At 23.5% G+C, this 27,696-nt stretch overlaps 3 protein-coding genes across 3 annotated transcripts; 2 read left to right on the top strand and 1 right to left on the bottom strand. All coding sequences in view use genetic code 6, as the record gives it.

Moving 5' to 3' along the window:
- Positions 1 to 851: 851 nt before the first annotated feature.
- On the top strand, positions 852 to 10,920 carry TTHERM_00777130 (transmembrane protein, putative; the record flags this gene model as incomplete). The annotated part of the gene is made up of 13 exons (XM_001021248.2): positions 852 to 3,134; positions 3,183 to 3,416; positions 3,475 to 3,688; positions 4,022 to 4,601; positions 4,758 to 6,057; positions 6,109 to 6,183; positions 6,240 to 6,432; positions 6,775 to 7,527; positions 7,591 to 8,010; positions 8,060 to 8,197; positions 8,342 to 8,896; positions 8,954 to 9,514; positions 9,581 to 10,920. 13 exons carry the CDS (start codon positions 852 to 854, stop codon positions 10,918 to 10,920), a joined length of 8,646 nt encoding a protein of 2,881 aa, XP_001021248.2.
- A 1,231-nt stretch (positions 10,921 to 12,151) lies between these two features.
- Positions 12,152 to 22,677, top strand: TTHERM_00777100 (transmembrane protein, putative; the record flags this gene model as incomplete). The annotated part of the gene is made up of 10 exons (XM_001021245.3): positions 12,152 to 14,509; positions 14,596 to 14,829; positions 14,882 to 16,011; positions 16,100 to 17,402; positions 17,456 to 17,530; positions 17,589 to 19,347; positions 19,406 to 19,543; positions 19,647 to 20,201; positions 20,262 to 20,822; positions 20,888 to 22,677. The coding sequence occupies 10 exons, from the start codon at positions 12,152 to 12,154 to the stop codon at positions 22,675 to 22,677; spliced, it is 9,903 nt and encodes a 3,300-aa protein (XP_001021245.2).
- Positions 22,678 to 23,437: 760 nt separating this feature from the next.
- TTHERM_00777090 (hypothetical protein) lies at positions 23,438 to 26,861 on the bottom strand (the record flags this gene model as incomplete). The annotated part of the gene is made up of 3 exons (XM_001021244.1): positions 23,438 to 24,918; positions 24,981 to 25,227; positions 25,539 to 26,861. 3 exons carry the CDS (start codon positions 26,859 to 26,861, stop codon positions 23,438 to 23,440), a joined length of 3,051 nt encoding a protein of 1,016 aa, XP_001021244.1.
- Between the last annotated feature and the right edge of the window lie 835 nt (positions 26,862 to 27,696).

The raw sequence follows: 27,696 nt of genomic DNA, 5'->3' as shown, positions 1-27,696 counted from the left end.
AAAATTGTATTTTAAAGTTTTTCCTTTTATTTTATGGTTACATTAAAATTGTAGATATTACTTTACATTTTCAAATAGAGCATTTTGTTTTTTAAGATTAGATTTCTATCAATTAAACATTTATTAAATAATAAAGTGGGGAAAAGTGAGCTAGCCCAGTTTTTTACTTGAAGTCAACTTAGATTTTAAATTTTATTTATTTTTTCATTAATCTAAATAAAGACATTACTGATTTATATCTATATGCTATTGTTTCTGAAAGTCAAAAGTAAAGAATAGTAATACAATTATTTTCAAATTATTTATTTTAATTATAATATATATCTTAAAATTTATTTTTGAGAGTTAAATTTATTTTATTTATATTTTTTATGTAAAGAATTTACAAAATAAAAGTATTATACTTAATAAAAACATTGTAATATTATAAAGTGAATTTAGTTTACATAAATTTGAATGGAATATATTCAATATTTTTTTGTTTATCACATACTATTTTAAACGTCAAACAAATGAGTAAGTTAAATAAAACTTGTCATATTTAAGTTAAAAATCCACATATAATATCAACCCATTGATAAACATACTTACTAATAATCAAATCATAACTTATAAAAAAATCAAATGAGTCACTAAAATCTAAATTCAAATGATCAAATTTTTATTTAAATTGAACATAATTTGTGAATTAATTAATAATCTTATCTAAAATAGCAATATCAAGGCTAACAGATAACTCAATCTAATTACTTTTTAAAGGAAAGTTAGAAACAATAATGAAATTTTACTCACTTTTAATAGCTTTTTAAATTATTTATTTAGCTATTTCTTAGCAAATTAAGTGTGGTTATATGTGTTCTTAGTGTGATTTCTTAGGAAATTGCTAAGAGTGCATGCAAGGATTTTATTTAAATCCAGATATAGGTTAATGCTAATCTAATTGCGCCTAAAAAAATTATTATCTCAATTTAGATAAGTAATTATGCTAACCAATCTGCGATTATGGATACTAAGAGTCAAAAAACAATTTTATTTGTGTAAAAAACTAGAAATGCTCTCTTGTGTAAGAATACGGCATAAATCAAAGATAAATCATAGATTCTACTTTAGTTGGATCTGATTTTATCGTTTTATGTTAATCTTTTAACTCTACTTCTAGCAAATATTCATATTTTTTGAGAATATATGATTAAAATCTTAATTTTAAAGGAGAAGTGTAATAATTAAATGATGCTATTAAAAAATATTATTATGATGAAAATAATAATATCTTTATCACATGCTCATTGACTTAAATAATTTTTTGGTAGGCATCAACTTGGAAAGTTAAAAGAATTGATCTTCTATCAAATTATGTTTCAACAAATAAATATGTAGTTTTTCTTGATCAGAACTATCTAATTTTATAAGATTAATCTGAAAAAATATTCACATGCTTTAATATTGCTAACTAATCTTAAGGTACAAATGCATTTAATTTTAGCATTCAAATTTAACCTCTATAACAAGGTTAACTGAAAATCTTTAAAGGTCTCAATGATTTCTTTTACACCTCATTTTAATAGACTGGATTTTTCTAATGGAATATTGCCTTTAATAATTAAACATAATAACCCACTCAATATTGTAATAGTACCATGATTGCAGGAGGACTTGCAGCTATTAACGATGATTATATTGTTTTTGGAATGTCTGTTAATAATAATTTGGGTGTTTGGAGAAGAAATTAATAATAGTTCTATCAAATAAATATTTCTTCTTATCAATCTATCACTTCTTTTATTTTAATACCTTAATTGTAATCAACTAACCAAATAAACTTAATAGCAATAAGCTAAAATTAATGTATGATATTATAATCTTAAAACATATCTAGCGATTTTTAACTCTAAAATAGTACATAAATGAATGTTACCTTTTAAGTTAGTTACAAGCAAAATTTTTTATACATAAGATCAAATTAAACATTTATCTTATTTTCTCTTCAAAACTAATAACTCACTTACTTTCTATCAGGAAATCCATAGAGTCCAGATAGTTAATAATATTAAAGCATGTATTACTATAACAACTAAATATATGAGTTTTATCAAAATACTATGTTCATAAGCTAGTTAGCTTAATAATAATAGTAGCCATCTTAATTGCAATATTAGTTAGTGAAAAAATCAGAAAATATTAATTTTTACTAAACAACAACTGTAGATATCATAAATTCAATGACTTTAGATCCAAATTATGATGGATAATTAATCGTTGCTGGAAATGATGGGTCAATAAGAGTGTATGAAGTTGTTGATAGTGATAATTTAAGTTTTTTATAACTATTTGTTTAATATCATCCTTCATGCAGCTAGAATCTTGTTAATCAAATATGCAATGCAGCTAATTAAATTACTGTCTCTGATTTAGGTTATTATTATGTCATTTACAAAAATCCAACTGCTTAATTTGTAACTGTATGGCAAAGAAATCCATATTCACTAACTTTTATTTCTGATTATACTCTAGAAATTTCTCCTACGAGCACCATTTTAAATTGCCTAGTTTAATAGAATTTTCTTTTGATTTAAAATACTAACCAATTAAAAATTATTGATTTTTAAAAACAAGCTCTATTGGTAAATGAAACTTATACTTCGACATAAAAACTTTATTATGTGACTCTTGATAATCTTTGGGGGAATAATATGATAATTTACCTTTATACAGACACCTTATCTATAAGACCTTTAACAAACAAAACAGCTGTTTTTACTAATAATTATATAAATATTTATGGATCAACATTTTATAACCAATCCTTTCTTAAAGCATAATATTATCCTTAAAATAAGGTTTTAGCTTTTAACCTTTATTTTAATATAGTAGTTTACAATCTAACAGATTTTTCTAACTTGATGAAATCTTATACGAACGCAAATATCCATTAATTACATAATTTTTGCTATAACCCTGCCACTAATGCATCTATATATTAAGAATAATTCTTCAAAAATATTGGAGTTATTTAAGGAAATAACGTCTTATATAAGCAAGTAATTACAGGCTTTTTCACTCCATACTGCGGTTAAACAAATTAAAATATTTTCTATTACTTTGTTACTCCTAATGTGAATACTGTTTAGAACACTGTAAATTATTTCAAAATTTATTTATTTTTAATATCTATTATTAAATAGGTTTATGTTATGGTGATGCCTGATTTTCAAACTATTCACGTGTTATCATTTTAATAATAAATTACTTCATTAAAAGTAGATGAATAAAAGCTTATTTTGTATGTTTCTTTTTCTAATGGAGACATATTCTCAACCAAAATAATCTTAAACTTTACAATTAACTTGTAAAACTATAGCAATGTTTCTTAATTTTTTTATTCTAAAAATAAAAAATATTTTCTAATGTATTCAGGAGTAAATTTTTTAAATTACAATATTATTTAAAATATAAATTTAATTAAATAAAATTTAGTATAACATAATGGTTGTTGACTCTTTAACCTTACAACTTATAAAACAGTTTTCAACTCCTAATCAGTCTTCATATTCCTTATAATTTAATGAAGATTTGGATATCGTTATATTATACTAAAACAATTTTATCTATTAGTGGTAAATAAATTCTGGTTAACTATAACAATATACAACATTGCATTAAACTAACATTACTAACTGTTATGTAGATGGTATAACTAAAATATTAATAAGTCAATCTGCAGATTAATAAATTTTTGTTTGGGATATAATGAACATATAAAACTTATTTTAAATTTAATATCACTCAAATGATCTTTTGTTATTCAATAATAATTCGCAGTCTACATAAACATTTGCAATTAATTAAATTCTATTGCTATAAGATATTCATTATTTGATATCATTTAACACTTTAAATAAAATTTATATACACGATTTAATAAATAATAATTATTATTTGATGCAAGTCTAAACAAATATAATTATCTCAGGGTTAAATTATGATACTAAGTTTTAATACTTTTATATTTTTTTCATTTCAGATATTTCTTATACAGATATATATTAGTGGCAGCCTTCAAAAGACATAGAAAAAGCATTTTCTTTTAAAATGAGAGTTATAGGTTCTCAAGAAAAAGTTACATTAAAGGCTTAATTTCTTTATGACTGGACTTTTATTTTTGAATAGAGATAGATCACATAACTAGATAGATAATAACTGCTAACACAATTTGTAATTAATACTTTTAATCCTGAAGTTTAAGATCTTTTAGTATCATACAATTTAAGACAATTGATTTTTTGGAGTGATTGCTCTGTAGGTTTTTGCAGTCCAAAAGTTCCAATTTATTCATTAGATACTGGACTCTATATATCTGAAGTTCCATATGATCAGTAAACTTAAAATGGTATGATTATAAGATTGATGATAGATGAAAACACCAATAGCATTGTTATATTTAAAGATAAAGTACCAAAAATCATAGTTATATTTGATCTATTCAATCTCCAAATTGTTGGTCTATTTAGCCATATTACAGATGTATATAATTTTCCTTTAAATAATTATATTTTAATAGAAGAAACAGCAAATTTAATCATTTACAGTGGCACATCAGTAGAGTAAAAATAATTTATTTACTTCAATTAAGATTAAAATTTAACATTTTTTTTACTTACCATTAAATTTTATTTATTTTAGTTTAAATTTTATAGCTTTTGTTTTATAAAATGACCTACTCTCTAATATATTTATTTACGAATACTTTTTAAATAAAGGTCAATACAAATAGAACATTTACTTTCTCCATAAAGTAGAACTAAATCTATTCTTCCAAACAGAATTAAAAAATATCAATATTTTGATAATGGATAATTATACTTTTTTGATAGTAAAAGTTAGAGTTGGTTATTTAATGTTTAAAATAATAATTTAATGAATGCTGTCAATACGAATTCTTAAATGTATTCGTTAAATATAAAATACTTTTTTTTTGTTAACAATTACATTTATGTGATATATATTAATCAAATCATAAAAATAGACTTAAATTATTAGATCGTCTCTGCTTAAAAAAATGAAGTAGATAAATCTATTATGTTAGATAGTTCGCTTCTTATCACAGATTATTCAGGAAATATTCTTTAATATGATTTAAATTCTTTGAGTTAATTAGGATAAACCATTAAAATCGGATAAAGAGCTTATCAAATACTTTTAATATCAAGTCATAAATAAGTATTTATATCTACTAACAAAAATACGATCTATATTTTAAATTATATCTCATCTACTTTGGTAAAATGGTTTAATCCCACTTCTGATTAAATTTATAAAATGTATTTAGATTCTTAAAATAATATTCTATTTATAACTATGGTAAGTGGTTAATGCTTTGTCTTTGATAAAACAGCAATACAGAAAAGTAACTCATAGAATGCAACTTAATATTCAATATAGTTATCCTCATCTAACAGTCAAATTTATTAAATTGCTATTGAACCAGTTTCAGGAATATTTTTATCTTAAATTATACCTGCAAACACTATCCCTTAAATTAATTGCTATTCTTATTAGTTTAGTGATGCTTAGAGACTTTAATTAATAGGGTTAAGTTATTATGGATCTATTCCATCTTTTACAAGATCTGCAGATATGAAAATATAATTTATTCAGAGTTAAATTTTTATTTTCACTTCATATTAGCTTATGATTTATAATTAGGATTTAAGATTAGCTAATATGTTAAGGACAACTATCTTGTTTACTAATTTAAAAAAAATAATATTAATTCCTTCCCCTCAGAAAAATGTTACTTTATTTTTTGCTGAATAAGAAAATAGGATTTCATTTTACTCTTATCAAATTAATTTGATTTAGTTATATACTCATTCTTGTATAACACCTCACCTGATTGATTACTTATTGGTACAAATATCTTATGGTTTTCAAGTTAATATTTTAGTACTTTGTGATGATAGAGTTATTAACGATGAAATATACCTATAGGATATGTTGACATCTTTAAGCTAGATTTAAAGCTGCTATACCTAATCAAACTCAACCTTATATTATTAAGTAATTTATTTAAATTTTAAATTAATATTTAATATAATTTATAATCAATAGTTTTTACAGACACTCCAGAAGTTAGATTCATCTTTTCAATAACAAAATGCTAATCCCTAATAAGTTCGCATAGAAGTAACTTTACTATATTTAATAAAAAAAATTAATTATTTATTTAAATAATTTTAAAGTAACTCTAATAAACTGATTTTGGACCATATTAATCTAGTAGACTTATTACTTATTCTTAAAGAAACTTAGATACTTCTAATTTGAAAGATATGATAATAGTAGAAAACAGCTTTTTAGATTATTAATTTTAAGAATTAATATTATAAAATTTTGTTTTTGATATGAGTGTAGCATAATCTAGCATTTTATTTAGTAATTCTATAAACGAAATAATTTTAAATAACATTTAGATAGATTTTTCAAAATTGAACCACCAAAATCCTGAATCTTAATTTTATTTTAGTAACTTGACTTTAGTAATTTTAAACAACATAACTTTAAATAACTTTAACTTGTAAAGAAATGTACCTCTGCTATACTTTACAAATGTCTAATAAATAATTATTGATAGCTTAACAATAAGTCAGTTAAATCTAACTTGTAATGATTCAACTTTAATTTATTTTTAAAATGTCTAAGATATTTAAATTTATAATTTAAAAATTAAAATGTTGAATTTAAATGCTTAAAATAGTAATTAAATAATTTATTTAGAATTTGTCAATAGGTTCTTAATTTCAGGAGCTTTTCTTGAATAGCTTTACTCATCATAATAATAATCATTCTTAATGATATAAGGAGTGAAGAATATTACTTTATAGAATATTATATTCTAAGACTTCAGCTTACTTTCATTTTTAGTTTCAAATAATTTTTACTTTGTTGAAGATACTTAAGTTTTAGTTGAATAAAATATTGCTAACCTATATAACATTTCTTCAAGTCATAGCACTAAAATTTATTAAAGTTTAATTTTTTTTAATTACACTGATTACGTCAGCATATAAAATTGTTAGTTTTAGTATATTAAATGTGAAAATTGTCTTGGTGGAGTATTTTAAATTTATTCAGGAGTGAGCCATAAAATTTTTAATTCTACAGCTTTTTAAGTTACTGCTTAGATTGGAGGAGCTTTAGCGATATTAGAATGTCCAACTTGTGGCATCACTATTCAAAATTGTAATTTCTAAAACAACTAAGCTACAATTTATGGAGGAGCTATTTATCTGTAAAACTCAAATGTTTCAATAGAATAGTGTTTTATATAAAAAAACTAAGCTATGATTGGTGGCGGAATAAAATATACTTAAATAAAACCTATAATATCTGAAAATAAAATTATAAGGAATCTTAAATATGATGACTTATATAGTAATTATAGTAGTTTAAGCGCCGATACTGATTCTGATTTCAGAAATCTTTAAAAAAATTAGTAATTGATAAATAATAACATTGCTTAGATATATGGTAATAATATTGGTTCTTATCTTTAAAGCATAATAATTATTGAACCTAAATTATTAAATTTAGATATTAAAAATATTTAATAAAATTATGATTAGTAAGACGTTTCTGATTAATTTGTTCTAGAATCATACTAATTAAATAATTTTAGAAGTGGTGGCAGTCTTAATTTCTAAATTTAAGTTTTAGATGAAGAAGGTAATCCAATAAACTTTATTCCAAATTAGATTAAACAGATGAAGTATGAAACACTTATATTAAATGAATTACTAGCATTAAGTATAAAAATAGGCCCTTTACATAATGATAAGCTTAAAGTTTTCGGATAGTATACTGCAAATTTTGAATAATTTAATACAGAGACAAAGAGCTTTGTAATTTAAAATATGTAGATAGTTTCAAATCCTTCATCTTCTAATATTGTTAAGATTACTTCGGATTCTCTTATCAAAATTGACAAAACTACAAGATAGATTGACTTATAAAGTAAATTTTATTTATAAATTATTACTGATTTATTTAAAAATAAAAATAGATACAAATAAGTTATACAGTTTATTACAAGTGAATACAAGAGCATGTATTTCAGGAGAAGTTTATTTAAGTGTAGACTTAGTATACTAATGTTATGAGTGCCAATAAGGAACATATTTTTTAAATGAACCAACTTTAAGTAAATAAATTAAAAATTTTGTTTCAAAAAAAATTTTATTGAAAATAAATTCTTTCTCTTAACTCTTAAAAATTAAAATATTTTTTCAAGTATGTTATTTTATTAATCAACAAAATTTAAACAACAATTTAAAAAATAAAATAGCTGATAATGTCTGCATAAAGTGTCCATAAAATGCCTAATAATGTAAATTAAATTAAATTGATCTAATGCAAGGCTATTGGAGGATTAATAAATAATCTGATAGACTCATTTTATGTTCAAGAAACCCAAGCAATTGTGTTCCAAACGAAGCTAAAAACTACTGTGTTAAAGGGAATTATGGACCCCTTTGTGAATAGTGTGATGTATATGGAAATATTTGGGAAGAATAATATATTACTGATGGAAATTACAACTGTTATCCTTGCTCTGAATTATAGAATAGACCCTATTATTCTCTTTTAACTTTAAATCTATCTCTTATGATCTTATTTATTATTATAAGCGTATCTTTGTAGCTTCATTTTAGTAGGTGTATAGCAGCAAGCTATTATCTTAGGAAAATGTAATTAATAAGCATTAGTAAATCTGCTTTTTGGAATCAATCCTCTTTTGGGTTAAAAAGTTTAGTGAGTTTTTTACAAATAACTGGATTAATTTTTGCTTAATTAGAATTTTCTTTTCCTTTTGGGACTAGATTACTATCTAGTACTGTTGGTAATAATATATAAATTAATAAAATTGTTTTAATATTAATTATTCTCTTTTTAATAGGAATGCCTTCTACAAATTTATTTTATTCACTGGATTGTATTTTCGGAAAAATGTAAGAAATGTAAATTGTTTATTTCAGAACTCTATGGTCTTTATTCATACCAATCTTATATCTCATTTTCATTTAAGTTATTTTGGTGATATATGGATTTATTAAGCGTAGGTCTGCTAAGATTTTGATTATTAATGGAGCTACATTCTTATTTTTTTTTACTTAGAACAGTATTGTTTATCTTTTACTTAGAATGATGTCTTGTAGGTAGATAGATGGTATTTTATACATCAACAGCGATATAACATATGAATGCTTTACTAAAAATCATTTAAAGTTTATGAAATATATTGGAATCCCAGGTTTAATTGGATGGGTTCTGATTATACCTTTATTTATTTTTTACAAATTTTACAAAAAAAAGAAAGAATTAGATTAAGTAAGTTTTAGAGAAAAATATGGTCATCTTTATAATGAATATAAATCCAGATATTATTATTGGGATTTTATAAAAAGCTACAAAAAGCTTCTAACAACTGCGGTTTTGACACTCTATGTAAATCCTTTAGGTAATATTAAATTTTTTAATTGTTTTTATTTTGAATAATTATTTTTATAAAATTTAAATTAACTAGATAATAAACTTATCTTTGGATTTTTAGTTCAGCTTGCATATATTTAGATTTTATCTAGAGTCAAACCTCACTATAATAATTAGCTTTATAATATTGAGTTATTTATAGAATTGAGCTTAGCTGGTTTGCTATTTACAAGTATTTTGATAAATTAATCTTCAACACCAGAAAATTCTTATCCTCTTTACTTACTTATATCAATCAGCTCTTTTGTTGAATCTTCAATGGTAATATGGATTTCAAAAGAAGTCTTCAAAGTTCTATCTTTTTCGAATTACAATAAAATAAAATAAAAAATTATTTCTTTTTTGTCTTTTATTAATATAAAAAATCATAAAATTATAGTTGTATCTAACTCTATTAAACACCTATTTTTGTGGAAAAAGGCTAGAAAATAACTGGTTGGAAATAATATTTTTGAATATCTTAATAAGATAAGCTTTTAAAAAGAAGAAAGTAAAAACTTGCTTTCACCTTAAAGTCTCTATAATTCCTAAGCTGTTTAACATACTTTTAAACTGCTATCACCTTAATCATAGTAAGGTGAAAATATGCTTTCATAGTATAAATAGTAAAATTTTGAAAGATAATTTCCCAACTAATAACTAACATAATCTGCTTTTAAATTAGAAAATAGCTAAAAATTATAAAAAAGTTTAACAAAATTGCAACAAGGATAATAACAATAATAATCTATCTCATTAGTTTCTTCATAAGTTAAATTGCAATAACCCATAAATATATTTTAATAAAATCAAAAAGTATAATAAAGGTTTCAATAGAATTAAAAAGAAAAATTTAAATTGAAATTATTTAGACCTTAAAGTAATATATATGAATCATAATCAATTCAAAATAGTCAAAAAAATCTGTTTGAAAGAAATTCTATAAATTAAAATAGCGCAAAAATTATAGAGTAATCTGAAATCATTGAAAATTCGAAGAGTCTTTCAAATAAAAACATAAAGCACACTACAGAAGGGATAGATAATCATTTTTAAAATGATAAAAAATCTAATTAACTTCTTGAATAACAAGAATTAAATTAAAACTTAAATGATATTTTATAAAACAGTAATATTTTCTAAAAATAGTAACATATTCCAACTAACTTTTAAGATGATGATCAAATAGAATTTATGAATCATGAAGAACAACCTAATTAATAACTAAATATTAATGCAAATTAAATCTTTTCCTAAAATTAATCACAAATAATAATTAAAGACGATGAAGGTGAGGATTTATAAATAACCGAAATTAATCAAAGAGAAAGAATAAAATAAGTTAGGATACCTGCTAATAATTATAATGATGAAGTTGATTCTATTGAAGATTGAAATATATTTATTACCAATTGTATTACTGAAAAATTAATTACTGTTTTATATTACATTTTAGTACTTTTAATTATGGAAAATTTTTAAAATCCATTTCTTTTTCCCTCTCTTTGATTTTTAATGTTATTTGAATATATTTCTTTGATTTTTAGATTATTATTCGTAGGGTAATTAATTTATTGATATAATTCATTTTTAGACCTGAAAATTAGTTCATATATCCTGAACTGTTAAATTTGTTAATAAAACACTTGAAAAGGAAATTAAAAAGGATGATCAAATATAAAAATCAAAGATTTACATTTTTCTTTAATGTGATTATGAATTCAGTAAGTTCTTTATACAGTAATATCATTTGATTATATATTTGATAAAAATAATATCTCAAGTATAATAGATAGAAAAATCAAAGTTTCTTTACTTAAATATTAAAGAGAAAATTAACAATTTTTGATTTAAAATTATTTTTGTTCAATTAATAAAAGGCAAAAATAAAAATTATTTTCAAATAAAGTATTGCTTAGTAAGAATTTCCAAAAAAAATAGTTAAATACTCTTTAATCTTATTATTTTCAAGTTTTTTTTATTTTGATAACTCAAATACCATTTTTCCATATTTTGATATTATAATAATTGTAAAATAATATAATAATAAATCTATTAATTGTTTATACTTAATATTTCATAGTTAATATTGATCCTTTTTAAATATTTTTTATGTTTTATTAATTATTTATTTCTTGCTTGAAAGCTGATATCTCTTTTCTCATTATGTTACATCATTCATTATTATATAATAAAGAAAAATTCAGCCTCAATCTTAAATATGATTGGCTATTTAAAAGTACAAAAAAAAATTTAATTATACTACTAAAGACTATTTATGTAATTTAAAATTTTTATTGTTTAAAAATACAATATGTTTTTTAATATGATTTGACAAAATTTATTTGATCAAACTTGAAATGATAGGAATTAATAATAATTTGTTTAGAAATTGGTAATTAACTATTTTTGCTCATGTATTATTAACAAAATCAATTATATCTCGCTATTACTATCTAATATTATCCTTCTTTATTAATTAACTGGTTTTCTAATGGATAGGTTTTTTAAAAGTTTTAACTTCTATTCTTGTACGTTTCAATCAAATAAAAAAGAGGCAAATAACAAGCTAAATAAAAATAATAATTATAATTACTAATTTTACTATTACTATCTAATAATTGATATGAATATTGTTTTAGCTCTTTATCTCTTTATATTTACATATAAAGTAATTGCACAGCAAATTTAATGCGGGTTTATGTGTTCTTAATGCGATCTGCTTGGAAATTGCCTGCAGTGCTAATAAGGATTTCTACTTAACAAATAAACTGGTCTTTGCTAGTCACAGTGCTCTGAGAATAGCTACTATTTGGACTAAAACACTTAAAAATGTTAACCATTATGTAACTATGGTTATTATGAATCTGATGACTATTTTGTCTGCCTTTAAAGCCAAAAATGTCCAGCTATCAAAGAAATAGGAAACAATCAAAAATAAATTATTTCAGCAACTTTAGTTGCTTAGTAATTTGTTGTTTTTTGCCTGACAAACAATACCGTTTCAAATATCCAGTCCTATTTTCTAAGAATTTACGATACTAACCTATAGTTTAAAGGTGAGGTACAGTAGCTAAGCGATTATGTTTAGAAGTATTATTTTGATGCAGCAAATAATATATTCATTACAGCTTCATAGACTCAACTCAACTTTTGGGATGTATAAAGCTGGAAAATCCTTAGGACTGATTTATTTTCAAATTATGCTTTAAGTACTAAATACGTAGTCTACCTTGACTAAGATTATCTTATCCTTTAAGATTAATCTGAATAGCTTTTTACTATCTTCACAATTACGTAGGCCTCTTCAAATAGTAACTCGCTATAAATAAATTAATTTTCTTAAACTACACAGTAAGGTCAAATGCAAATTTATAGAGGAATAAACTCTATCTTTTTTACTTCTTATTAATAACAAGGATTCTTTTAAATCTAAATCAATAGATAAAATAATACAATTTCTTAAATTAATCAATATTGCAATACTTCTACTATTATTAGCAATATTGCTCCAGTTCATGACAAACTTGTTCTATTTGGTGATAACAATACTAATCTAGGAGTTTGGAGAGGAGACTCTTCTTGCTAAATTTAAAATATCTCATCCTAGTTTCCACTGCAAACCCTAAAAATTATTGACATAGGATCTCTCAATTCTCCACTATACTTCATAGCTGCAGGTTTAACTTAATATTATGAATTGTAAGCTTTGAATTAAACATCTGCAATTAATATACTTAAGACTAATAATATGAATTCTACGTTTTACATTGACTATAACTTTCAATATCTGTATATTAGAAACAATATGACTTTTAATATATCAATTTATCAGAACAATTCACTAGTTTAAATTGCTAATGGTGCCTCTTCAAGCCCTGATAGTTAAAATTTTGTGGCAATAAACTACTATAACCAATAGCTATATGAGTTTTACATTTATAGTATGTTTATTAACCAAGCTAATTCTTAATAAATGCAAGCATAGAAAGTATAAACACTGTAATAATCAAGTTAAATATCTAATATTAACTATTATTAACTCTTTTCTTCTAACAACGTTAATTAAATGGCAATAGATCCAAATTTTGATGGACAACTAGTAGTTGCTAGTGATGATGGCTCATTAAGAATTTATGAGTTAACAAACATAGATGATTTAAGTTACCTTCATATATTAACCTAATACCATCCTTCCTGCTTGCAAAATTAGTATTTGTAAAGCTGCTTAATGGCAAAAAATATAACTATTTCTGATTTAGGGTACTATTATGTAATTTACTAAAGTAGCACTGATCAGTTTATTAGTATATGGCAAAGAAATACTTACTCATTAACTTTTATTTCTGACTATAGATTTGATATTAATATTTTGAGTACTGTTGTTAATTATTTGCTATAATAAAATATTTTACTTATTTAGCACTCAAGATAATTAAAAATTTTTGATATCAGCAAACAAAGTTTATTAGTTAATGAGACATATACTTCATCTTAAACATTGTATTATGTAAGTTATGATAACTCACTTTGGGGTAGTCAGATGATAATATACCTTCTTTCTGATAGAATTATGATCAGATAGCTCACAAATACAACTGCAGCGTATTAGGTTATGTACTCTTCAATATATTCAACTTCTACATATTACAACTCATATTTAAAGGCTCAATATTTTAGCTCAACAAAAGTGATTGCCTTTAACCTTTATTATAATGTTTTAGTCTATAACTTTACCACTCAAAAAAATATTACAAGCTACTAAACTAGCACAAGACCTTTAAAGAGTTTTTGCTATCATCCTTCTAATGGATATACTTTGCTATAGTATACAGCTTTTAAGGATGTAATTCTAAGTAACCAAGTAGGAACCTTTTTATCTGATTTTATAATTACAGGATTTATTACACCTTTTTGCGGAACAACTAATAAAAACATATTTTATTACTATGTTAAACCTCTGCTTAATACAGCTCAGAATACTGTAAATAAAATAAAAACTTTTTTTTATAATTATTTAAAGATTTTAATAGTAAATTTACTTTATTAATTTTTAATTTAAAAAATAAGGTTTATGTAATGACTTTACCCAATTATGAATTGAACCATGTTGTCGCCTTTAATTAAACAATCACATTTATTTAAGTCGATGAAAGTAAACTAATACTTTATGTAGGATTTTCAAATGGAGATATCTATGCGAGTCAGATTATTCTTAATTTTAGAATTAATTTAGGAAATTATACAAATGCACAATAATTTTTTTATTCTTAATCTAAAAATTATTTTATCATATTCTAAGGAGTAAGATTATTCTTAATTTTTACTTTACTATTAATTTTTTTTCATAAATAAGGTTAATTTAATGGTAGTTGATTCAAGAAGTCTAATTCTACTTAAATAATTCTCAACTCCTAATCAAAAGCCCTTCACTGCTCAATTCAATGAATAACTAGAAATAGTCGTTTTATTTTCAAATAATACTATAATTTAATGGAGAATCAATTCAGGTCAATTAGATTAATATCCTATTCAACACAAATCCCCTATCCTTACTTGCCAAATAGATGCTATAAACGGTATTTTAGTAAGTTAATCTACAGACTTTTAAATAATTGTTTGGAATATTTAAAATTTTGCATAAATCTACAATATTTCATACCATATTTAAGACCTCAAAAGCATTCCGAATTAGTAATCTTAGTAGGCTTTACAATTTTAAGTTAGTTAATTACTTTTACTGTAAGATATTCATTATCTTATATCTTCAAATACTTTAAATAAAATATACATTCATGATTTAGTTAATAATGTTTATTTTTTCATCCAAATTCCTTAGACTATAATTTTGTACTAAATAAATTATGACTTTTAGTACTAGTATATGTACATTATAATGGCATCTAATGAAGCCTTCACCGACATATATTAATGGCAGAATACAACAACTATAAACAAAGCTTTTTAGTATAAATCAAGAGTGATAGGCTCGTAAGATATAGTTAAGTTAACAACAAAATTTTCATATGAATGGTCATTTATTTATGAGTTAAGAACCTTGACAGTACTGAGTAGAAATCAACTAAACATTTTATATGTAATAAACACTTTTAATCCATTAATTACTGACCTTCTTGTTGCTTACAACTTAAGACAATTAATATTTTGGAGTGATTGTTCTGCTGGATAATGTAGTCCTAAAATTCCTATATTTTCAATTGATACAGGTTTATAGTTAAGTGAGGTCCCTTATTAAGATAAAAATTAATAAGGTATGGTTATCAGAGCTATGATAGACTAAGATACAAATAATTTAATAATATTCAAAGATTAAAATCCAAGAATTATTATTATTTATGATTTGTTAAATAATTAGTTATCTGGATTATTTAACAATATTCAAAACGCATTTAATTACCCTCTCACTAATTAAATACTAATAAAAGAAACAGCAAATTTAATAATATATAGCAATTCAACAATTACGTAATAATCCTTTATTTTTTTTTCAAAATTTATTAAAATAAATAACTCACTTAACTAATGAAAAATTTTAATTATTTAAAAAAAAAAGTTCTATGTAAATTGAAGCTATGCTAAATCCTCAGCAATAGTTTAAGTCAATACTTCCAAACAGAGTTAGCAAATTAAAATTATTTCAAAATAATTCTCTTTACTTTTTTGATAGTAAAAGCCAAAGCTGGATGTTAAATAGTAATTCAAGCCAAATAACAAATATTATAAGCACTAATCCAAAGAGTTTAAATTTAACCATAAAATACTTCTTTATCACAGATAATTATTTCTATGTTATTTATTAGAATTAAATAGTTTAAATTAATTCAAGCTTTTAGATTGTATTTAGCCAACTCTATGAAGTTGATAAAGCTATCTTCCTTCCAAGTTCATTAATAGCTATAAGTTACTCTGGAAATTTAATCTAATACAATCTTACTAACTTAAGTCAGATAGGTACAATAGTAGCAATTTAAGAAAGAGCTAAATTTATAATCTAAATTCCAGATATCCAATAAATAATAATACAAACTTATTAAAATAATCTTTACAGATTTAATTACACTTCGTAGGTCCTCTAAAAATGGTTTTCACCTTCTGGTGATACTTTATATAAAATTTATTTTGATAGTTCTAATAACATTCTTTTCATCACTATGATGAGCGGAAGTTGTTACATATTTGATAAAAATAGCATTTTACTAAGTGGTCCTTCTAATATCACTCAAAATGCTATTTAGTTACCCTAGCTGAATACATAAATTTTTAAGATTAATATAGAGCCAATATCAGGAATGTTTTCTTCTTTTGTGATCCCTCCCAACAATATTCCAATAATAAATTTCTACACATATAATTTTACTAACACGACAGTGAAATAATTACAAAGTGTAACTTTTATTGGTTAGATTCCTAGTTTTTCGAGATCATCTGCATTGAAAATTTCATTTATTTCTTAATAAATTTTCATTTTTTCACCTTATCAAATAATGGTCTATAATTTCAGTCTTTCATTAAACTATACATTTAGAAATTCAGTATAATTTAAGACTTTAAGGAAAATAATTGTTGCAAATTCACCCATACCAAACACTTCTTTATTCTTTTTCCAATAAGAAAACATAATCTCACTGTTTTCATATTCATAATAGAAATTAACAAATATTTATTAACACTCCTGCATAGCACCTAATTTACTTAATTACACTATAGTTAATTCAACAAATAATTATCAGATTAACATATTAGTCCTTTGCGATGATAAAATTGTTAAAGACTTCATTTATTTGTAAAGTTTATCTCAATAACTAAGTCAAATAAATTCTTGTTTCATAGAATCGACTTCAACCTACTAGTATCAAGTAAATTTACCTTTTTAACTCAATATATACAAATATTTAAAATTTATAAATAGTTTTTGTAAATGCTCTAAGATTTAAATTTCAGTTTTAATCAAGAGAAAGCAAACCCTTCAGAAATAAGAATTGAAGTAAGAAATATTTAATTAAAAAAAAAAAAAAATTTATTAATAATCTAATTTTAAAAAGTAATTAACATAGACTGATTTCAGTAGCATAAATATGAATAGGAAAATAACTTTTGCTTATAGGAGCTAGAATATAAATACTGTTAATACCCTCCTGCTTAAAGAAAATAGTTACAAGGACTATAGTTATTCTAGTTTGAGGGTTCAAAGCTTTACATTTGATATGAGTTAATTAACATAAATAGTTTAGTTTAATCCAATAATATAAGAAGTAGTTTTCGATTAAATTGTTTTAGATTATTCTAATCTTAATCAAAACTCTTAAAATCCATTTTCTCAAATTTTGTTCAATAATATGGATACTGTTATTTTAAATAATCTATCTTTAAGCAATTTTGATCTTCAGAGATAAACTCCTTTATTGGCGTTTTAAAATGTTTAGAAGGTAATTATCACAAATTTAATTTTTTAAAACTTAACTCTGGAATGCTCTGACCCAACCTTTTTTTACTTTTACAATGTTTAATCTCTCATCATTTAGAATGTTTCTTTTTCAAATGTTAGCATAACTAACTCTGAACAAACCTAATTGATACTCTTAGAATTTGTTCCTAACTTTTAGATATAAGATAGCTATTTCTAAAATATAAACTCTACTTAATAAACATATCTATTATAATTTGAAGGAGTAAAAACTAGTTCTTTAAATAACATTACACTCTATAATAGCTCTTAGATGTCATTATTATAATCATTTAACTTTTACTAAATTCTAGGAGTTAAAGTTTTAGTTGAAGAAAACACTGTAAATTTAGAAGAAGTTAAAGCTAATAATATCAATCAGATCAGTAGTAGCTTAATAAATCTAAACTAAACATATTAGATTTCGATTTAGAACTCTACATTTTAATAAATAAGTTGCAACTAATGTACTGGAGGTGTCATGTTGATTTACTAAGGTAGTAACCATATAATTAACAATGTACAATATTTATATAATACTGCTCAGAAAGGAGGTGCTTTATCAATTTTAGAATGCCCAAGTTCAAGTATATTGATCAAGCAATCTAAATTTTTAAACAATAATGCTGGAGTGTATGGTGGAGCAATTTATCTTTAAAATTCTAATGTTCAAATAGAGTCAACCCTTATTTAATAAAATTAAGCTGTTATAGGTGGAGGAATAAAATACACTTCTATTAAGCCAATAATAGACAATTAAAAGAGGATTTTATAATGTGATTTAATAGATTACTAAGGTTAACTGAATGAAAAGTAAAGCAGATTACTTTAGAATTCATAGAATGTTATATCAAAAAACAAAGCTCAAATTTTTGGAAATAATATTGGCTCTTACCTACAAAATATAACAATATTATACCCTAATTTATAATATTTTAATTTATCATCTCTTAGCAGCAAATTTAATCCTGAAGATGTCTCATAGTAATTTGTCATGTCATCTTATTAAATAGGAAACCATAGAAGTGGTTAAAGTATAGATTTAGAATTATAAATTTTAGATGAAGAAAATAATCCAATAACTTTTGATCCTAGAGCAGTAACAAAGTAATCCTATGATCCAGAAGTTGTAGATATGTTGAAAAATATTCAACTAAAAATCGAGCCTTTATATGATGATTAATTAAAAGTGTTTGGTAAATACACAGCTGACTACACGGATTTCTCTTCATTAAGTAATTCTTTTAAAATACCTGGTATGACTATTGTAACTAATCCTCAGACATCTAATATTGTGAAAATAGCTTCAAGCTCGATAACTTTATTTAATTAGACATCCAGGACTATTGATTAAGCAAGTAAATAACTTATCATTTATTAAATACTTTCTTCAATTTAACTTTAATAAAAATTTAGATTCAAATAGACTTTATAGTTTAATTTATGTTTCTACTCGAGCTTGCCTTGCTGGGGAAGTGTACTAAATTGTTGATAATGTTTATTAATGTTATGTTTGCTAAAGGGGTACTTATTTTTTAAGAACTCCAACACAGAGTAAAATATAATAAAATTTCACAAAATCATTTGTTTTAATATAAAAAACAAGTTTTTATTTTATCTATTTCAATCAAAATATATTTAATTTTAAAAATAAAAGGTGATAGTGTATGCTTAAAATGTCCTAGTAATGCTCGAGAGTGTGAAAAAGATATTATATAGCTAAATGAAGGTCATTGGAGAATAAATAATCAAACAGATACTATTATTAGTTGTTAAAGAAATCCAAATAACTGTATTCCTCATGAAGACAAAAATTATTGCATTTAAGGACATTATGGCCCTCTTTGTGAGTAATGTGATGTATATGGAAATGTATGGGGAGAACCATATATTACTGATGGAAATTATAACTGCTACCCTTGCTCTGATTTAAAACACAAACCATATTACACATTTTTATTCATAAATTTATGCCTTATGGTTGTATTTATTCTAATAAGCTTACTATCTCTCCTTCACTTTAGTAGATGCATTGCCACAAGTTACTATCTTAGGAAATTACAATTAGTTAGTGTAAGTAAATCAGCTTTTTGGAATCAATAGTCCTTCGGTTTAAAAACTTTAGTTAACTTTTTGTAAGTGACTGGAGTTATATATGCTTAATTAGAATTTTCTTTCCCATACGGTACAAGAATTTTATCTAGCACAATTGGTAATTTATATTTTATTAATATCAATTGCTAATATTAGTTTATAAAATAAATAAAAATAGGAATGCCTTCAACAAATTTATTTTACTCTTTAGATTGCATTTTCCATAGTGTTAAGGAGATATCTATTATTTACTTAAGAACTCTATGGTCTTTAACTATCCCAATTATTTATCTCATATTCATATACTTAATAATTATTTCTTATGGAGTATATAGGCGCAGATCTGTTCAAGTCTTGCTCATTTACGGTGCATCTTATTTATTCTTTTTTACATAAAATAGCATAATCTTTCTCTTATTAAGTATGATGTCTTGTAGGGAAATTGATGGCCAATTTTATATAATCAGTGACATTACTTATAAATGTTTTACCCCTACTCACTTAAAATTTATGAAATATATTGGTATTCCAGGGCTTATTGGTTGGATATTTGTCATTCCTTTATATATTTTCCATAAAATTTACAAAAAGAAATAAGATTTAGATTAAGTTAGCTTTAGAGAAAAATATGGGCATCTTTATAATGAGTATAAACCTAAATTCTATTTTTGGGATTTCGTAAAAAGCTATAAAAGACTTCTCGTCACTGCTGTATTAACTTTGTATGTAAATCCTTTAGGTAAACATTCATTTTTTAAAAGCGATTATAAATTTGATAAAAAAATAATTTTTATAAATAAAAAGATAACAAACTTATCTTTGGTTTTTTGGTGCAGATTGCCTATATTTAATTACTTTCAAGAATCAAGCCTCATTTTAATGTTTAACTTTATAAAGTTGAACTATTTACAGAATTAATGATAGCCGCGTTGATGTTTGCAGGTATTATTGTCAACTAATCTGCATAACCTAACGAATCTTATGTTTTTTATGCAGTTGTGATTGTTAATAGTTGCGCATAATCTTTTATTATTCTTTGGATAATAAAATAATTTTTGAAAGGGTATTTCTATAAATTATATTATAACTTGAAAAAGTGCCTGCTAACAGTTTTCCCTTTCCTAATTAAATATTCTAGTAAAAATACTTTTAATAGTTCAATAAGACACCTTTTAGTTTGGAAAAAAGCAAGACAATAATTGCTTGGAGGTAATCTTGTAGAATTTTTAAATGAGTAAGAAATTAGAAAGTAAGAAAGCAAAATGAATCAATCAAGCTAAAATATGATTTTATCTTAGCGCACTTTAAATGCTCCTTAGTTGAATTAATTAAATACTAATTAAGCAAAATTAAAAGACATTAATTTACTCAAAAGTTACAAATAGCAACATTTTGAAAAGTAATTCCCAAACCAAAATATGAATTTCTAGCTTTTAAAATTAGAGAATACTATAAGATCATAAGTAGAAACATAAAGAAATATTGACGAAGGATCATGTAATCTCTTAATGTCATCTTAGATAAAATAAATGTCACATCAAGAAAAAATTTCTCAAAAGAGATTATCAAAATCAAACAGATTTAATGAAAGTGAAAGATTTAAGCTTCATCTTTATGCAAGTAAAACTAATGCTTAAGGTTTTTAAACTTCAGAAATTTAAGATAGCAATGATAATTGCTAGAGTATTCAATCACCTGTGGAGTTGAATGATAATAAGTTTAATAATATTTTTTCTAAAAACTAAAGATACTCTGCTCTATAAAATAAGAGTATATTAGAATAATCTGACTCTTTACAAATGACATCTAGTGCTGAAAGCAAAATTGATCCCCGCGCTATTTAAGGAAAAGCTTAATTTGATGAAGAAGAAAAGTGTAGCTAGAACTATAATCAGAATGGAAATCAAGGTGATGTAAATGAGTTTATATAATAAAGTTAGGCTATATCCAAATAGTAACATGTACCTATTAATATTGAAGAAGAAGAAAATTAAGCATAAACTAATAAGCCAGATTAATAGACAGAAGAATACTCTCTATTAAATTTAGATCGTGTTCATAGTATGAATTATTCAAAATATGAATAAACTGAATAGGACTAAGTTAAAGAATAAGATATTAATTAAAGAGAAAGAGTTTAATAAATAAGAGTATTAGCAAATGATTACATTGACACTATTGAATCAACTGAAGATTACAAAGTTTCAAATGTGAGAGTACCTTCCAAGAATTGTGATGATGAAGTACATTCTATCTAAGATAGTCAACTTTAAAACACAAAAATACCTGCAAAGGATTATGAAGAAGAGGTACAATCTATGTAAGATTGTGGAGTTTAAAACATAAGAATACCTGCAAAAGATTATGAAGATGAGGTACATTCTATGTAAGATTGTGGACTTTAAAACACAAGAGTACCTGCAAACAATAACTCTGATGAAGTAGATTCTATAGAAGAAAGCCAAATTATATAAACTAAAGTACCGCCAAATGAATGTAATGATGAAGTAGATTCAATATAAGATTCTAAAATTTAGTAAGTCAAAATACCAGCAAATGAAGGTATAGATGATGTAGATTCTATATAAGAATGAAATCATTCTTTTAATATCTAAAGATTTATTTTAAATATATTTTTTTTTTATTAGTATATTATTTGTTTTTTGTAATGTTGATCAGAATTTATTATTTTTTGATTTTTAAAATTTTCTTTTTAACCTTAAAAATATAGTTATTTAATTTTAAAATAAATATAATGTAAAAAGTGATGATAATATTTTTATAGTGAGCCTCATTGAAAAAAAATAGAGGATATTATTACTTATTCTCTTTATTAATAGCGAAAATATAAGGGGAAAGCTGATACTTTTGCAAGTTGCTCTATATAAAAAATAAGCTATTTCTTTATTTGTTTTTTTATTAATAAATATCAAAGAAAAAAAACTCTTGTTTGTTTAGTACTTATTAAAAAAATATATTTAATAGTTATAAACAGAGAATTTTAAATGAAAAAATAATGAATTTGTATTTAAAAACAAAATAATAGATTAGTATATAACTCAAAATGAATGCAAAACAAACATAAATATATTTAAATTTTATAATTTTAATAAATTTAATAATTATAATAATTGTAATTGAATATAACTTTTTTGTAAATTTTATAGTCATTAATTAAATTTAAACCTTTTATTTTAAAGGTTTTAAAGATAGTTAAATTTTTTAATATTTTCAAGAGTAAAGAGATAGTTTTAGGATTTTTATAACTCAACCAAAAATAATTTTTTTTAATTATTAATAAAATATTTATTTCGATTTCCTAATTAAATCAATTTATCACTCTTTCAATTTATTTCATTATTTGTAACCAGGGGAAGAAAAGAGAGGATTATCTAATTCGTCCTGTTTATCTTGTGTTACTATAACTTCATCATCGTCTTTGCTGTATCTAGGAGATTTTATACTTCCACCAAATAAATTTCTGAAAGCTTTTTGCTATTCTGTATTGTTATTATTTGAATTCATTTCTTAAGTTTACAAAGGAACATCTTTCATAAGCTCTGGGGTATTTGGTTAACTTTTTTCATCTTCTTCATTCATATTGTTATCCTCTATAATATCAGTCAAAGGTTTTGTTTTATGAGCATAAATACCTGAAAGATTGTCGCTATTATAAGTATATGATGTTTCATTATTAGTATTAGTATTATTATTGTTATTATTAAATATATTACGTTAATCGTATTATTATTATCTACCATAATTATCTATATATCTAAGACCACTACTGCTACTATTATTGGTATTATTGTTAATATTATTATTATGAATCTGTTAATTTGGTTGATTGTTTTTAACTTGTTAGATTGCTTTATGGAGAGTGGCCTCTTTATTATTACCAAAGCTCACGTAGATATCCTTTTTAGTTAATTCAACTTGGTTAGTATTTTCATTTCTAACAGGAGAATTACAAGCACTTTATTGATTACTTTAATTGATTTGACCAAAAAATTTATTATTTTAAGAGTTATTTCTGTCAGCTACTAAGTCGTCTTCTTAAATTTCTTAAATTATCATCATTTGATCCTGTTTAGGTCTACCAAAGTCAGGGTTTTGAGCATTAGTAGGACCAAAATTGAAAATGGGATATTAGTTATTACTAATAGAGCCTCTTGTTGATAAAGATCCACCACTATTTAGATTATCAATCATTCCTCCACTTATTCTTGCTGACTTTATATTTGGAGAAAGTAGGGATTCTTTATTGTTAAAGTTAGACTATATAGACTATTATAGAGAAGTATTTGATAAAATTTGTTGTTATTGTTAACTTCTTTTGATATTTATGAATTCTGAGACTCTTTTTTTGACTAAAGTAGTGCTGAAGCTGCCAACTTCAAATAATTATTCAAATTATTAATAAAATTGATTAGCGTTAGGTGCTTTGAACTTAGCTAAATCAATGAATTCACTGCTAATACTGCTAAAAAATTCTGTCATTTTATAAAACTTTTCCTTATAGCTGTTCATAATACGAATGAAATCATCCATTTGAATCAAGTTAACAATCTTATCAGTATTGTTTTCAATATCAGTTTTAATGTTGACAAAATCGCTTAAATTTTCATTTGTTTCTTTTTCTTTAATTTTATAAATTTGCATTGATCTTTCTTTGTTTGTATTCAAATTCTAAACAGCCTATTCTCTCAATTTGCTGATCATTTCTATCAATCCTTGATATTACTAATCAATTTTTGAAAGTTATTTTTCATAAAAATTATTGACATCTTTCTTTTTAATCTACAAAGCGTGGTTTAATTCATACCACTTTTCACCTATTAATTTAAAATTATTTTTATTATTATTTTATGAATTTTGAAAATAAATAAAAAATTACTTTGAGAATTAATTTTATTAAGGAAAGAAACTATTTCAGCCAGTTTTGCTGATGTTTCTATTTCTTAATTTTCTTGATGGTGATTATCTTGCTAAGAAAAGAGTTACTGATTTTTATTTTTTTACTATTATTAGCTGTTGAAATCTAGAATATGAATAGGTTAGAAACCATCTTTTGAAAATTAGATTGCGCATTTAGAGCAATAGATATTGTTTCCATTTTAAGAATTACAAATGACATATTTAGCCTTTTTAATTAAAAAATATTCTTTAAAATTGATTATCATCATATTTTATCAAAATTATTGTTTATAAAAAGAAATCTATTAACCAAAAATTAATTAAAATTTCAGTTAAACTAAAAAATATTCTTTAATTAAATAAATGTAAATCAAATTTTTTTTTATTTTTAAATTTAAAATAAGAAATATCTTTGGTGTAATTTTTTTCTTTTATTTTGATAAGAATAATTTTTTATAATTTGACTTCAATCAAAATCAAAATTAAGCGCGTTTTTTTTTTTTGTTTTTTGAGAAATTAACAATTGATATTTATTTACCTTTTTGTCAGGATGGTTGCTGCATTTTTGATAATAAAAATCTTTAGTGGTGGATTCAGGAATATCATTTGATTTATTTTACTCTGTCTAAGTTAAATTTCTATCAGTTAAATTATTAGTTGAAGTATTATTTGCATTAGTGATTGCGCTTAGTTATGAAATATTCATCATTTATGTTGTGTCAGTGTTATTGCCATCAATATCAGTATTTTAAGTTTAATTAGTGGTGTTAAAAATAAATTATAAATTAGATTTACTAGAAACGCTACCATTTACATTGGGATTAGTTTAGTTTGTATTATTAGTGGCTGGAAGAGTTTAAGGAGACTTAGGAGTTCTAAGCACGCTTCTTTCTGTAGATAGTTAATTAGAATAAAAGTTAACACTCTCAAAGTGAACATCAGAATTGTTTATTGCATTTATGTAGTTATTATTGTTGTTATTAATTGCTGACTAATTTTAAGTTAATTCATTACTATTGAATCCTGATGTTGCTAAATTAGGAGCAAGATAAGGCAGAGTGCTAGAAATTCCTGAAATAGAATTCTAAATTCCATATGAATTAGAAATAGTCTATTAGTAATCTAAGTTTTAGTTTATATTTTTTTTAACAACTTCGCTAGCCTTAGAGAGACTTTGTTATTTTTATAAACTTATGTTTTCGTTGTTAGTTTAAGCTGCTGCTAATGAAGGACGATGTGAGTGAAACATTTAAGAACTTTTAGAGCCTTAAATACCTCCACCTGTAAGCAAAATTTTAGGAGAAATACCATTTTAGGTAGAAAGAATCTATTTTTTAGATGTAGGAGTGTATTAGGTTTAAGCTCTGTAAACGCTGATATTTGAGTGGCTCAGAGGAGATTTTGAAGTGCTGCTTGTTTAATTATTATTAGCAGAAGAGTAATTGCAGAGCAGAGAAGAAGTGCTGTGCAAAGAACCAGTCTTTTAAGTTGACATAAGCAATCTTTAGTTATGCTAGAGAAGACTTTCAGAAGCTTTTGTTGTACTGTTTAGGTTCTAAGAAGACATTTGATTAGGGCTCTTTGGTGCAGATTATTAAGAATAAAGGTTCTAAGAAGATGAAGAGGAAGAAATTTAGCTATTTTTTACTCCTAAATATGATGGTGTTTAGGATAGAGAATTCTTATTATTATTGCTATTAGCGGATTTGGACTCCTAAAGAATATTATAAATGCTATTAGTCTCTTGTGCATTCTCTTTATTTGATAACAAAAGGCTGATAGGTTGGTAAGGTGGAATAAATGTAGTGGCCGTGCTCGAAGTGGCTGTTGAACCACTTTTTGTGATGCTTGTGCGCTTCATGATGATGTTTCGCTTTTAAAATATTTATTTAATTTCAGAGCTTATGAATATAAATAATTGTTTTGCTTAGTTGTTAATTTCTTAATTTATTAACTTTCTTTTTCAATATTAGGAATAGATATTTATATTTGTTTTGACTTAATTTCAAAATTTAAATAAAGTTAAATCTTTCTTGATTTAAATCTTTTCATCGTTATAAAAACCTAAATAAAAATATAAGACTGACCTACCTACTCTACATACCTACACAATAACACAATAAATTAAATTGTCCTGTTTGCGATGCAAAATTATTGATGTTAAATGAATGTAAATTTTTGATACACAAAATACACAGAAGCATTCTATCTAACAAACACATTAAATTTATTCATATGTTGAAAAGAGTAAATAAACAAAAACACATTATTTGCATGTTGAAAAGATTAAAAAAAAACAAAACAAAAATACTTCTTTGATATTTTTATAAATAAAACCTTAATTTTAATTTCTACTTTCATTGATTAAAAAAGATAAATTTAAAATATAATAAAAATGTAAAATTTTTTTATTATCTTGAATAAATTTTTTTCCATAAAAATTAACGTTTATCTTAAATATTTATTTGAAATTAAATTGGCTGACAGTGTTATCAGCTTATTTTGTTAAAAATGAACATCAATTGATTTGAATCTCACTATCTATTTTTACAAAAACTAGACAAAATTTTATCTTTTAAATCAAATGTGGATATATTCTATACTTAAATAAGAAAGAATTAAAGAAATACTCAAAAAAAGATTTAAATTATTTTTAATTTATTATATTATATAAAATTAAATTTAAATTTGTTTTT

The sequence above is a fragment of the Tetrahymena thermophila genome, assembly GCF_000189635.1.
Source record: "Tetrahymena thermophila SB210 genomic scaffold scf_8254549, whole genome shotgun sequence".
Lineage (NCBI taxonomy): Eukaryota > Ciliophora > Oligohymenophorea > Hymenostomatida > Tetrahymenidae > Tetrahymena > Tetrahymena thermophila.
Note: the sequence above shows the minus strand (reverse complement) of the source record. Positions and strands in the feature narration are given on the sequence as shown.